This window comes from Thalassophryne amazonica, chromosome 5 (genome assembly GCF_902500255.1).
Source record: "Thalassophryne amazonica chromosome 5, fThaAma1.1, whole genome shotgun sequence".
In the NCBI taxonomy this organism is placed as follows: Eukaryota; Metazoa; Chordata; class Actinopteri; order Batrachoidiformes; family Batrachoididae; genus Thalassophryne; species Thalassophryne amazonica.
The window spans coordinates 23,597,487-23,612,188 of record NC_047107.1 but is presented as its reverse complement, the minus strand read 5'-3'; the positions used below and the strand labels follow the sequence as shown (position 1 = coordinate 23,612,188).

The 14,702-nt window shown below is 40.4% G+C and overlaps 1 protein-coding gene across 1 annotated transcript; it reads left to right on the top strand.

Annotated features, from left to right (window-relative positions):
* Positions 1 to 5,276: 5,276 nt before the first annotated feature.
* wu:fa19b12 (uncharacterized protein LOC560551 homolog) lies at positions 5,277 to 13,983 on the top strand. Its single transcript, XM_034169796.1, has 2 exons — positions 5,277 to 5,757; positions 10,909 to 13,983. The coding sequence occupies exons 1-2, from the start codon at positions 5,353 to 5,355 to the stop codon at positions 11,095 to 11,097; spliced, it is 594 nt and encodes a 197-aa protein (XP_034025687.1). The 5' UTR covers positions 5,277 to 5,352; the 3' UTR covers positions 11,098 to 13,983.
* The last annotated feature ends 719 nt before the right edge of the window (positions 13,984 to 14,702 follow it).

Here is a 14,702-nt window from a genome sequence, read left to right as displayed (position 1 = left end):
AGGGTCAATGAATTTTGACCACATATGCATCCCACATAGGTCTTGGGTGAGTTTGATGTTGACTAACCTTGACCTGCTTTCCACAGGTTGAGTGCAGTGCCATCAAATTTGCATCATATATGCAGCCCATGTAGGCCTGATGCGTTTGAGGAGTGCAAAAAACTAAAAAAAAGCAGGGGGTGGGGGGAAAACGCAGTACATGCAGTACCGTTGTAAAGCCCTGGTCCCACCAAATAATGAACAGTAAATTAATGAGCCATGCAGCTTGGGTTCTTTTCGTACGAGAGGATATATTCAACAATGGTGGGAGAATAGTGCCTCTGAGAGGCTCTTAGAGGCAGACTATTCGGCTAACGAGGCTCATCTCTGAGTGTTGTGCTAATTTCTAGAAGTACAAAATTCAGCAACAACAGTATGGGGCAGTTTGTGTACAAGGTGCTACGAGGATTTTGGAGGCATGCTTGTGGTGAGGATGAGGCTGTTAAAAGCCCATTATCTGAGCACCTGGCGACTATGAGGACTGGACTGGCTATTTTGGACAGGCTCAGCCCTCTTGCGCACTACAATTCCACCTGCTTTTTCCGCCGGACTCTGTATATGGGTGATTCTTTAACTACGGGCACTATTGGCCTTGTAAATGTAATTTCCACCACACCATTGCCTTACAATATAAAGCGCCTTGGGGCAACTGTTTGTTGTGATTTGGCACTATATACATGTGCTCTGATGTCACGGTTTATCTCCATAGAAACTACCCAAACAATCTTTCATACAAACTGTTTAAAGGGACATTACAGTGTTGTGGTGGAAATTACGGCAATAGTGTGGGACAACTACATTTTGTTTAAAAAAATCACAACAGTTGTATGACATTGAATACCCCAATTATGTTTTGATTATATTACTGATATTTTATTCAGAGATATTTTAAAACATTAGAAAAAATGTTTCTTTACCATTCATTTTTATCATTGAAGATCAAAAGTCTGGGTGTGGGACAAGCACAAAACGGCAATATTTGCATATAATGATGCTGAAAAAAGGTGAAAAAGTCATCATAGACTACAAGAACAAATTTCTTAACACACTTTCATTGTAAAGATAACTATAAAAGTGTGAAATTTCCCCTTTTTTCTGTTTTTCATACAATATGATCAAAGGACATAATAAGTGCCCGTAGTCTAAGAATCACCCATATAAAATAATGATTTTGTAGCGGATTAATCATTTTCTGTCAGAGCTTGGCAGTTGAAAACACCTAATTGTTTCTGGAATCACAGATAACTGTTTGTTTTGGACCCTTTTTCCCCTCTCTCTCGTCGACTGAGGTGGAGAACGTATTTGGAACAGCTTAAAAGGTAAGTATTTGTAATGTTTGCATTTTGATAGCTTGGCAAAACAGTTGCATGTTCATTCCTTCTATACAAGTAGCTGTAAAAGTATGTTTATGATAGTTTTAACATCTTGTTAATGTAACAGATGAGCTCCGCTGTGTGTGCGCAGTGATGTAATGACTTGCGCTGAGCATTTATGCAGAATGCCAGCTCGCAAAAGAGTGATTTTGCAGTCAGTAACGGACAAAACCTAAGTTAAAAGTTGGATCAGTGTCAAAATGACTGTGTTTAAAGCCGCGGAAGAAATTAAGTCAGTGAGAAGGATCGCAGAGGCGACTGTCCAGGAACACAGAACGCCAGCGTGCAAAAGAGCGATTTTGCAGTCAATAATGGATGAACACAAAGACAAAAGTTGAATCACGGTGTCAAAATGACTATATAAGCCACGGAAGAAATAAAGCCAGCTCGAGGAACTGCAGAGGTGACTGTCCAGGAACCCATGGTTCAGTTCTAGCTGGTCTGCTGCATTTAATGACTCTGGAACACAGGTGAACTGCTATCTGGCTCACAGCGCACACCAGCCGGACTGTGCAGGAGCATCTATTTTTGGACTGCGTTTTAAAAAATGTGACAAAATCTTGAATGAATACTATGAATTGAAAACCCATACTTTAAAGTGACCAAGTGTGGGAGGCCTGGAGGTTTGGACCAAACCCATGCCTAAACGTGCACCAACATCGCGTTACATGGTGCTACATGGATCATATGCGGCAATATGAGCCATTCGAGGCTGGACGGGGCTCACTCGAGGCTGATACCTAGCACGTGAGGTACAGAGAGGCACATAGAGACACTTTAGTAACGGATACGTGATAGCTTAAAACGTGGATCATTCTTTGAATAATCACTGACACACTCATTCATGGCTTATTATTCGGTGGGACTGAGGCTTAACTTTCCACAGCCTCAGTGCAGGGCCACCAAATTTGCACCACTTACATATCACTTGGGGGCCTCAGTCTTGGAGGTGACCTCAATGTGCCACCAGATAACTATTTTGTTGCTGCCCTTTGTGGTAAGCACCACGGAAGGCAAGTTATCACAAAACCAACTCAACATCATGGCAACATCATTGATCTTACAGTCATCTTGCTGTCACCTCATCTGCTGAATTTCTGCTAAAGATACACTGACCTTTGTTGTTTACTAAAGTAAAAAATTGAAAACACTTGAATCCAAGACTAGTTTATTAACACCAGGAAACACAAGTGTGGTGAGTGAATACACAAAGTTCTATCGGTGCACCGAGGCCCACTGGTGATGTGGCTTAGTGACAGATTTTGTGGCATGAAATGTATGAGTCCATGAATCCCACTGGATGGGGGACAAGTCTGATGTAGGTTATTTCCCAAGTTAAGGCAGGAACTTATTTACACCTGGGTGGACTGGAATAGTGCAGATAAGGGCTATCTGCTCTTCTTATATTGTCTTTAAAGTGTAGGTGACACAATGTTTTCATTAATATTTAAGACTAAAATTAAACAACAGTTTGAAATTTATCCTTTCCTGGTGCGCAGCTCTTGAAGAGATAAATATTCGGATTTTGAACTGCGCGCCACTAAAAACCAGGAACTTCCCGGCGTGCTGACATTGGACAAGAAGGAGTTAGTGGCGTCAGCTCCGGAACCATTATCTCAATTGTGTCATTAATTTGTGGGAAGCAGTCCCACAAACTTCTTTCTGTGAGGCATCAGTGTTAACCTCTATGCTTTGTTGTGTACATTTTTTATTGTTGGCATTTATTCTTTTATTCATTCATTCATTCATTCATCTTCAACCGCTTTTCCAGGTTCGGGCCACGGGGGCAACAGCTCCAGCAGGGGACCCCAGACTTCCCTTTCCAGTGCCACATTGACCACCTCTGACTGGGGGATCCCAAGGCATTCCCAGGCCAGTGTGGATATATAATCTCTCCACCTAGCCCTGGGTCTTCCCCAGGGTCTCCTCCCAGATGGACATGCATGGAACACCTCCCTAGGGAGATGCCCAGGAGGCATCCTTACCAGATGCCCAAACCACCTCAGCTGGCTCCTTTCAACGAGAAGGAGCAGCGACTTTTGTTTAGTGCTTTGATTCCTGGGAAAGCCCTACTTAAATATTTGATTTAAAAAGTTATATTAATTTATTGTATTTTTGAGGTCAGTTTAGTTAAGTGTCATGATGTCGTTACCAAGAGTGAGAAGGATAGTGTGTTAATGTCTTCCGCCACTGTCTCTGTTCGTGTGTAAAAATTAAAAGAACCTGTTTACAGCAGAATGCAGAAAAAACAAAAAGCTCTGTTTGTGGGTGACTGGGGACAACTGACATTTGCCATTTGGTATGTTTATGTATTTTGGGTCAAGGATGCATGGCACCAAAACAGAACATTGATACGACTAATATTTTTGGAGAAACTGTGGGTATTGGCTAATGTTGCTAATGACATTCTAGACTAACACGCCATTCCAGTAGGGGGTGGTAAATGATATTTATATTAAAAGTGTGAATGCATGCAGGATTTTATTTAGTAAGTTCAATGTAAGTATACGAGTATAATATAATTGTAAATACATGGATGACACAAGAAAGTGAAAGCACATTTCCATTGTGGTCCATTTAAAAATCAAATGACAAAATAGAAGTAATAATAAAATATAATAATAATAATAATACTGATGATAATGATAACAACAATAATAGTGTTTGTGATAACAAGAATCTAAACAATTTATAAATATATTAAGACAGTAAATTAACATTAAAAATTACATAATTAACAGGAAATAAAAGGGTTAGGTACCTCTTCTAAAAATTGTTGAAGTCTAAAGTTCTAAAAACATTCTGGACTCACACAGCATTCCAACTAATTATACAAGCTTTACTGAATTTATTACAACCCTTGAAAAATGTCAGATACCTATAAACACTGCCCAATCTAGATCCCGTGGATCCCCACAGGTAGCACGCTTGTTTTTATTTCATATTCATGTTTGGCAGCACGGTGACTTTGTGGTTAGCAATGTTGCCTCATGGGATCGATTCCCACCTGTGGGTTTTCTGTGTGGAGTTTGTGTGCTCTCCCTGTACTAGGGGAGCTACGACCACTACCTTTGCACCGCCCCCCCCAGGACTAAACCAAACCAACTTTTTTAGGTTCCTTAGATGACCCCAAAACACAATCAGGACGTTCCCAAAAATAAAAGCTGGCCTCAAGCCAGTTAGCCAAGATGGCTGCCCAAACTGGGTTTTTTACTAAAACAACTTTAAACAACATATAAACAACTTAAATATCACAGAGATTCAATGGGAAGACCGCTGCGGGTCACAGCAAACTCATTTGTGCCTAAATTCATTCATGGGTCTAAGATTCAAAATGGCCACCAATAGACCCTTACCATTAAAGTACATAGTAGGAAGTTGTTTATGTGTTGTTTTAAAGGTGTTTTAGTGAGGAAAAACCCTATTTTGGCAGCCATCTTGGATGCCATCTTGGATAACTGGCCAGTTTTCATTTTTGGGAACATTCTGATTGTGTTTTGGGGTCATCTAAGGAACCTAAAAGTTTGTTTGGTTTAGTCCTGGGGGGAGTGCAAAGGTAGTGGTCATAGCTCCCCTAGTACCGTGCGATCCCTCCGGGTGCTCCAGCTTCCTCCCCCATCCAAAAGATGCCCTATGACTGCTGGGATACGCTCCAGCCCCCCCTTCCGTTTTCCAGTAATTTGAATGAATTTTTATATTTTCAACACCAAATTTTAATTTTCAGAATCAAAGCTGTTTCTGATCTGGCAACTGGCTCTGGATGTTAGTGGGAGGAGCTTCGGGTGTTGTGGGTGGTAACCACAGGCCTCGGTGCTCTGCTGTGATTGGTCAGTGTGACTTGCTTCTTCTCGACAGCGTAGCGGAGGCAAGTCTGCAGACTTACCGTCTCAGCGGGGGAGGACATTTTTGAAATGTGAGGTAACGTGGTGTTTCTTCTCGCATGCTTAGCGGTGGCACAGCTGATATGGCAAAGAGACGCGCTGAGGACACTTTGTTGCACGACTCTCCCTCCAAAAAACGCTACCGCCCTCTTCCGGACATGCGGCTGGACAGCACGGTGGAGCCGCCGTCCGTGCTGGCTCTGCTGGGTAGCCGCTGCAGAAAGAGGCCGAGCTGCTCTTCATTGGACCCGGAGCAGTGTAGTGAAGAGGATGGAGATGGAGCTCCTTCTCGCAGCAGCTCCCGCTGTGACCCCTCGAAGCAGCTCGCTGCCTGCGCCTTATCGCTGCAAGCTTCTGGAAGTTTCCACGACCGCCTCAGCTCCAGCACGGCGAAAAAGTCCAAGAAAAGACCCAGACTGGACAACAAGTCTTCGGAGGCTGTCACTGAAAAAGCTCAAACTACAGTAAGTACACGACAATACAACGTAAGTCTTTCTTAGGGCTATTATTACTATTTTTAATCAGGTTGGTCTTAACTGAGCTGTAATGGCAATAAATCTCCACTAGGCGTCACCCTTTCCAAGTTATACTTCCAGCTTTATTATCGCCATGACGAACATATTCTGTATGGATCAAATTCAACCCCCCACCCATGAAAGTAACGGTATGGAAATGCAACAAATGGCCATCATAATAATGAATAAAGAGAGGAGGCATTTTATGACTTATTTTTCATTGCAGTCACTATGAACGCAAGATGTACAGAAGGGAACACTGTTGTTGTTTACTTGACTTTCCCGCGCATGCGCATGGACTGGTAGGCAGAAAACTCCAGACTCCAAGCAGGTGCAGTGAGAAAACATGGGAAGATGACTTAAGCTTACTTGTCAACTCTTGATCCTGAAGATTGAAAGCGATATTGTGAGAAATTAAATCTTGGGGACGACGACCATGAAGGCTTTCAAATTTTTGGAGGCGTACAATTATTTTATTAGTGGTCATATGCGGGAATGCCGTTATCACCCTGCTGCGGCAGATGCTGATGTCTGTCTGAGCTCTTTCTACTGTCTGGTTCCGTCGTTGCAGGCTGAGTGACATGCAGCAGCAGGATGTACTTTGAAGTTGAGCAACTTTTTATACACTGTTCAAAAAAAGACACTCCTCCACAGTCCGGCCGGTGTGGACATCTGTGCATCAGGCTGCAGTTCACTTGTGTTGACGGAGTCATTAAATGCAGCAGTTCTGCGTGTGCACCCAGTGCAAAGTTGAAAAAATTATGTAGGAAAAACAATGAGCCAAAGCTTTCTCTTTGACCACAAAAAAGCCGCCACAAGGAGGTGGCTGCTTTAATTATATATTATATAGACTAAATGCTTGCTAAATGAAAAATCTTTAAAACTGATTGTCATCCATCTGGATGTGATGTGTTTTTATGATCACCGAGTGCATACTTTGGAATGTCATGCACACAGGGTTAGAGAAATATTTTTTGAGCCTACTGGTCAGAACTAGGGCTGAAACGATTAGTCGAGTCATTCAAATAATTCGATTACAAAAAATGTTCAAGGCAAATTCTGTGCCTCGAAGCTTCGTTTAACATTGTAGTACATATACCAGGCCAGTGTGTTGTGCTGTAACATCCCCAGAAAAAAAAAAACAAGACTAGAGCATGCCCATAAACCGTGTAAAGGCTAATCCAAAAGCTACTGCTTTCCAACGTGGCACACACAGTAAAATAAAGCCTTCTAGACTTTCTTTCATTGGGGGAAAAAAAAGACATTGTGGCTTTGAATGGATTTACATGAATTTACACAAGAACGTAAATGAGTTTTTATTAATGTAGACTTTTTTCATGGGGAAAAGACACCATGCCTTTGAGTGGATTTACAGGAATTTACACAATATGACTTTTTACTATAAGGTATGTTATTGATATTTTACCTTGATTTTCAAAATATTCTACAAGCTTTAGCTGTGGTTTTTGAAATGCTTTAACAGTCTTTTCAGTCTCATGAATTTCATGTAGTTCAATTGTTCTGAGTTAATGCATAATTTGGTTTACAATTAAAAGGAAAATCATTCCAGGTCCTACTTCCACATCATGCTCTGTTATTTCAACATTATCATTGACGGTTCAAATGAAAGGTTGAATCTAGGATCATTTAAATATGCACTTCTTTTGAGATTTTTTTTCTTCCAGGAGATGCTGAAAATGTATTGTTAGATACAAAATCAATTTAGTTTCTGGGGGTCCCATTGGCCCAAGACTCCCTGCTTAACCCCCTGGGAATTTTCCTCGGATTTCACAATTTTCATTTCACAGCCCTGAAAACGACATATTTTGTTTATTTCTATTTATGTCCAGAGATAAAGGATCCACCATGTAGAGTTTATTCTGTCCAGAGATTAAGGATCCAGTGACCAATTTCAATAAAACGTTGTTGACATAGAAAACCTGTAAAGCCTACTTGTAGTACACAGAAAATTCACAGGAGGTATCGATAAAGAATCGTATCGATAAGTGGAATCGACAGTGTTTATTTATCTAGAAAATCTTATCAGTACCCATCCCTATTAAAATCGCAAAAGTACTTTTTGTCCAATTACTCAAATAATCGATTACTAAAATAATCACTAGCTGCAGCCCTAGTTAGGACCATTAGTACCAGTTTTGTTACTGGTCCTCCTGCAGGGATGCTTATTCGCTGTCTTTGGATGGTTTTCCGTCTTTTTGTAAATTCTTGCCATCTAAAAGAAATGCAGGGCTGTGAAAAATCTGTGGATCCGCGAAATTCTGCGGATTTCATCATGGGGGGAGGTGTTAGTATTTTACTCTGTAATCATGATTGTCACTGAGTTTTTAAAATGTCTATCAAAAGTGTTCTTTTTTTTTTTTTTAACGACATCGTGCAAGCTTTATAAGACTGCGGCAGTCCGCGGACACTGATTCAAATCAGTGTCCTCTGAGGAAAAAAAAGCCTGGCTGTTGCGACAGTTGTCGTAAAGTGAGACTGGTTGGTTGCTGCGGCGATGCTGTGTGTCTCCTGCACGAAGCTTTAGCTAAACGTAGCATGTGAACATCGCAAACCTTTAGAGCGCTAAAGTTTTTAAAAGAAGACTTGTGCAGCATGTCTCTGTCACGGACCAACGTCGGACAGAGAGAAGATGGCGAGAAAGATTGTTTGGAAAAAGTCTGATAAGGACAAGAATCTGTGGAATTGTCGCTGGCTTCATCAACACACCTGAAAGATAAAAGAAACGGGAAAAGTGACCTGTGCCCCCTCAGGAAACACAGTAAGAATTTTTCTCTCTGGAAAATAAACATTGTGCTGTTCAAACAGGATTTTAGAAAAGATTATGTGACTTTTTTTCATTAATCTAGACTTTCTTTCAGTGGGGAAAAAGACTGGCTTTGAATGGATTTAGGCTGCATGAATTTACACAATAATGTAAATGAGTTTTTATTAAGGTAGACGTTTTCATGGGAAAAAGACACAGTGGCTTTGAGTGGATTTACAGGAATTTACACAAGAATATGGCTTTTTTACTATAAGGTATGTTAATCAAGGTATGTAAATCTGTAAATTTTCTGTATAAAATAAATAAATTCAGGTTCAGATTCTTAGAGGTGTTTGGGCTCAGACTGAGATGGATAATTTCAACAAATTTAACATTTTATTGTTGTGCCTTATTGAATGAATAATAGTAATCGAGTGGCTTCAGTATTATGGTATGATGTCTCTTTACCTAGTCTGAAAGCAGTTATGAAGTTATTTATAACATTTTAGTTGAGCGTTATGATTTTTAATTGCCTAGTTTTTGAGCCCAATCACAAACAATCTAAATAATGTTTTCATGAAGATTTAGCTATATTTGTAAACTGTTGTGTTGTTATATTCTGTACATGCTCCTACAGGATGCACAACATGCATTCAAAAGCCACATGTTGTGCCAAACTGCATGAGATCACAAGAGAAATTTAACAGCTGTTTCAGGTCCAAATTTAGTCCAAAGAATGCACCAGAATGCACCACAGGGCACTTGTATTCTCAAAATTTTCTAGGGGGGGGACATCCCCCCTTAGCTTTCCAAACACCTATAGCATTGGGGGTAACTTTTGCTGTCTTGAATATTATAGATGAATCACATTGCTGTTTTTTTTTTTCTTCCCCTAAGCACCTGGTCCAAGGTAGTGGCCCAGGTATTTGGAAGCTCAGAGCCTACGAAGGCGAGCCTCATCATAGCAGGGCAGCACGGTGGATTAGTGGTTAGCACTGCTGCCTCACAGTAAGGTCATGGGTTCAATTCCCACCTGTAGAGTTTGCATCTTCTTCCCATGTTTGCGTGGGTTTCCTCTGGGTGCTCCGGTTTCCTCCCACATTTAAAGACATGCAGGTTAGGTGAATTGGAAACTTTATAATTGTCCAGGTCTCCCTTGCAAAAGAGGTCTTAATCTCAATGGGACTAACCTGGTTAAATATATTAATCATCACATCATGTGTATGCAATCATTATTGTGTTTGTAAATCTATAGCATGATAGAACATTTTCATTTTGTGTTGAATCTAGGGCTGCATCTCAGACTAGGACTGTTGAAGAAAATCATGTAAAAGTTTCACATCACATTCTGATTTTGTAGCAAAATACAACAGTTGATCTCAGTTGTTATTTTGATTGACCAATCAAATTACATTATATTATTATTATTATTGAAACATCACAACATACACATTAAACACACTATTAAGTCTAGACTGTAATTTACTTAACACCAGAATGAGATAAAAAAAAAAAAAAAATCCAAAGCAAATTCAAAAGTGCTCAGATTCATTAGACCTACAAAATTTTTAACTAGATATTGGTCTAGCAGGAGAAAATATTAGCTAGACCTAAGTCAAAAATTACTGGACCCTGACCTTGAACCAGTGGATTTCTCTACCCCTGGCACAGTCAGTGGCTACAAAACAGTTTTCCGCCTACCAGTGTGGCCCCCGCCCGGCACGTGTCGTCTTCGCGATTCCTTCTATCTCACGATCCCATCTCCCACCTGTACTGGACACTTCTGAGCCAAACCACATCTGATCCTTGAGACTAAATGCTTGCAAAATGAAAATCTTTAAAACGGTTTGGCATCTATCTGGATGTGGTGTGATGGTGGGTTTTAGGCACAACGCTGAGCTGATCCATCAGCGTGTGATGGATCAAAGAGTGCACGCTTTCAACGGTGGCATCTTCAGATATTACGCACAGTCAGTGTAGTTTTCTGTTTACCAATATGGCCCTGCTCTGGCACGTGACGTCATCGTGATGCCTTTTATATACATCAGTTCCTGTATTTCAGGCCTTCAGTGACTATCTCGTAATTGATAATCGTAATTATCTTGTAAAAGTGCTGAATCCAGCACCAAACCAGTTGATTACCATGGCACAAATTACCAGCACAAAAATGTTTGTTCATATTGCGTATAAAAAGAAATGCATTCTCATGCATTGACCTCAAATCCAAATAGATTTGATTTTTACTTTAATTTCTGCATACTGGAATATTATCTCTATCAATTTGTGCTTGACCCCCAACTCTGACTCATTTTGCATCACATTCTCGTCTCTTTCAGGCTGTTGTTGATAGCAACAATGACTACGCTTACAACTCCTTCCAGTACTGGAGAGTCCCTCTGCCGCCGCTCGACCTCTCACTGCTGGAAGATGAGAATGACCATTCAAAAGCAAACGAAGAGTCAAAGGTGATGCCATGGAAGCACAAAGATGAGTTCGGCAGCGAGAAACTCTCTCCATTCAGCTGAAACGTGTCTGTCGGATGTCGACATAAATGTCAGGAGATACTCAACAACAGCGTACAGGCAACAACACCTCAGGCTGTGGAAGTGCGTCCAGGGGAGAGGCAACAACCTGACACCACAGACTGCAGACATTGGTGTCAAATTCTGACGGTCTGTGGACACATCCTGTTGCACCGATACACATATGAAGAAGGAGAAATTTTAATGTTGAGATTCTCAGCATTAATGTGTAAGCTGAAGACTTTTTGTGTGTTTTTGTCCATAAGAAAGAGAAAATTGAACTTCTCTTGTAGGTGGGTTTTACAGTGTCGGTACCTTTTTTTTTTTTACCAGCTGGTGACTGCCACATTTTTTCTTCTTTGAAGAACTACTTTATTCTGAATTTTGAAATGGTCCTAATAGTTTGTAGTGAAGGGAGCCAACCTGTGGCCTGTGCTATGCTATCATCTTTTCCCTTAGTTATTTGAATGCTGCTTACTCAGTAATTTAGGGTTGGTGTTACAAACGGGGTTATTACTCACTCAGCATGGTGACAAGGGCTTCACCATTAACTGCATCACAATTGTAATTTCGGTATCAGACTACAGTTGTATAATCGTTGGAGGGTATGTTGTAAATAAATCGCCTTCAGCGCTGACTGTTGTGTGTTGCTGTGGTCTGTTTGCCACCATCAAAATACTTATCTCCCCCAACTTTATGCGTGTTTGTTGAAGAAAGATAAATGTCTTGAGTGCAGTGTTTACTGGCTTTAACGAGTGAAGGATTAAGGAGGGCGCTTCCTGTTTGTGTTTTGAGGTACCTGGGTGAATAATAAACAAGTGGGCATTAAACAGGGCTGTGAAAACTCTGCAGATCAGAGGAATTCTGAGGATTTCATCATGGGGGTGGGGTTAGTATTTTACTCTGTAATCGTGATCCTCACTGAGTTTGCAAAATGCCTATCGCAAAGCTTTTTTTTGTTTTTTAACGACATAGTGCAAGTTTTATAAATCTGCAGACACTGATCTATATAACAGATACAAATCAGTGTCCGCGGAGAAAATGGCAAACTCAAAGCGTAGCTGTTAGGACAGTTGTAAAGTGGGACTGGTTGGTTGTTACGCGATGTTGTATGTCTGCTTCAAGACTGTTCCTTAACCTAAAAGTAGCATGTGGACATCGCACACTTTAAGAGCTATCAAGTTTTTTAAAAGAAGAATTTGGCCTGTGTCACAGAGCAACGGTGGACAGAAGGAAGGTGGCGAGAAACTTTCAAAAAGTTTAAATGGCAAGAATCAGTGGAATTGGCTCGCGATTGAATTTAAAGGTTGTGTTCATGAACACAATCTGTGATATAAAATGAACAGGAAAAGCAAACTGTGCCCTCGTGATACATATACATGATTGACTTTGTTACTTAATCTTGACTTTTTTCATTAGAAAAAAAAAACTGGATTTACAGAAGAGTATTGCATTCACTTGATAAATTTATTTTTGGTTTGTTTTTCTGAGTAATTATTTGTATTTTTCTGAGTCGTTTATTTTTTTGTCTGTTTTTTGGAATAATTTCTGTTTTTCTGAGTTTGAAGACGCATTCATTGATTGAGAGCTCGATTTGGTAACAAACATAACATTGTTCAGTTTAATCAAGTTTTACTTTGATCTGGGCTTAAGACACTGGGAGATTGTCCTGTCTTTAAGTCATATAGGTGGTATTATCCAAGAAAGTGAAAGAGTTTTCTGTGGTTTTGGTGATGCGTCTTACCCAGATCATTGCTGAAAATGAAAACTGGTTGTCAGTTGATTTTTGCCTGGTTAAGTAAAAGGTCAAATTAATACAAGTGACAATAATTAAATAGAAATGAGATCGAAATATAAATTAATTTCATACTTTAAACAACTTTGAATTAAAGTTAAAAATGGACACTGCAAGAGTTTGACTTTCATTAATGGCATTTTGATGGCATACAGAGACAAAATTTGAAAATCAGTCACTGTACACGACAAGACCATACTTTTACCATATCACAATAATACAACTTTTTCATCAAATTGTGCAGCACTAATGGTGACAAAAAGTGCATTGGCCTTCATATGGCGCTGGCTTGATGCAATGCATTGTGGACATAATGCACTGCATGTCGATTAGACGCTCAGTTAAACTTTGGCACTGCACATCATCACCGTGTCACATGATTGTAAACCCTCGTGAAAGTGAGCATCCTGCAGTCAGACGCTGTAGTTGCTTTTCACTTCCCGAGGATCGGCCACTGTGACATACGGCGACGACACAAAAACTTTTAAGAGAACTTCAGATCCATTATCTCCTAACTAAAGAGTACTTTATAAAAATAAATCCCTACTTCTTTCTAACTGGCTTGATGATAATAATAAAAAAGTTCAGCAGGAAGGCTCTTACTGCTCTATGGATTCATTTAAATTAAATTTCAAATTTAACTTTGCTGTTTACACCTAAAGAATGCACTTTTTTTAATGGCGCTATTGCTTAAATACTGCTCGCTGCGGTGGTGTGCTGGCAGCGATTGCAGGATCGTGCACCAACATCCCACCGTTATACACTCCACTGTTTGCAGGTATTTTGCCCCTCCCACAGGCGTGGCGCAGTCAGGACATTCCAGCCCACCAAGGTGTATGAGCCTACAGGGAGCCATCTTCCCTCTCGTTATGTGTTATATGGACTGCACATAACACGGGTCACTGGCGAGAACAGTGTTGTGTGTTGACCGAGCTGATCCTCTCACTTCTTTCCTGCTGTACTCCAGATCATGTTCCCTTCATTGGCCCTGATGCAGCTATGATTGGCTATTTGATTTATGTCCTTTCATTTCCCCTGAGCTTTGACACATTCTCACCTGTTCTCACTCATATGTCACTCAGACACATACTCATATGGGATACATTGATCCTGGATTCACAGTCTATACAGGTTTGTGTGATCATCAGCAAGCTCACACACACACACACACATATATATATATATATATATATATATATATATATATATATATATATATATATATATATATATATATATATATATATATATATACACACAGACTTGACCAGGAACAGCTGACCTGGGATGCCGGCCAGGGTATGTAAGACAGTTAAGCTCATCACCTGCCCTGCAAGGTGGTATTGTGACTGTGTGGTCTTGGTAAATTGGTGCCCCCTGCAGTTACTCAGATGCCCTTGTGTGCTGAGGTGGACAGTAGACAGGCACTGTGGCCATGGGGAGGGGCCCGCAGGGGACATTTCACCTGTCTTTCTCTGATGGACGGGACAAGTGGTGTGGTTAGTGGGCTGATGTCAGACTAAAAAAAAAAAATCATCCGAAAACAGCTCCACCGCTGCCGTGTTTACCAGTGTTGTATAGTAACAAAGTAAAAATACTTCACTACTGTACTTAAGTACGTTTTGGGAGACTGTACTTGAGTTTTTTTAAATTCAGCTTACTTTCACTTTTACTTCAGTACATTTCTGACCTTAACCCCTTAACTCCTATTGTCACATATACAACCCCTGGCAAAAATTATGGAATCACCGGCCTTGGAGGATGTTCATTCAGTTGTTTAATTTTGTAGAAAAAAAGCAGATCACAGACATGA

What these genes read in the sequence shown, in the direction of transcription:
- wu:fa19b12 (XM_034169796.1), top strand. Translation starts at nt 5,353, where the DNA reads ATGCTTAGCGGTGGCACAGCTGATATGGCAAAGAGACGCGCTGAGGAC. An exon ending in CTGAAAAAGCTCAAACTACA is followed by an intron (nt 5,758 to 10,908) that starts GTAAGTACACGA and finishes CGTCTCTTTCAG; the next exon opens with GCTGTTGTTGATAGCAACAA.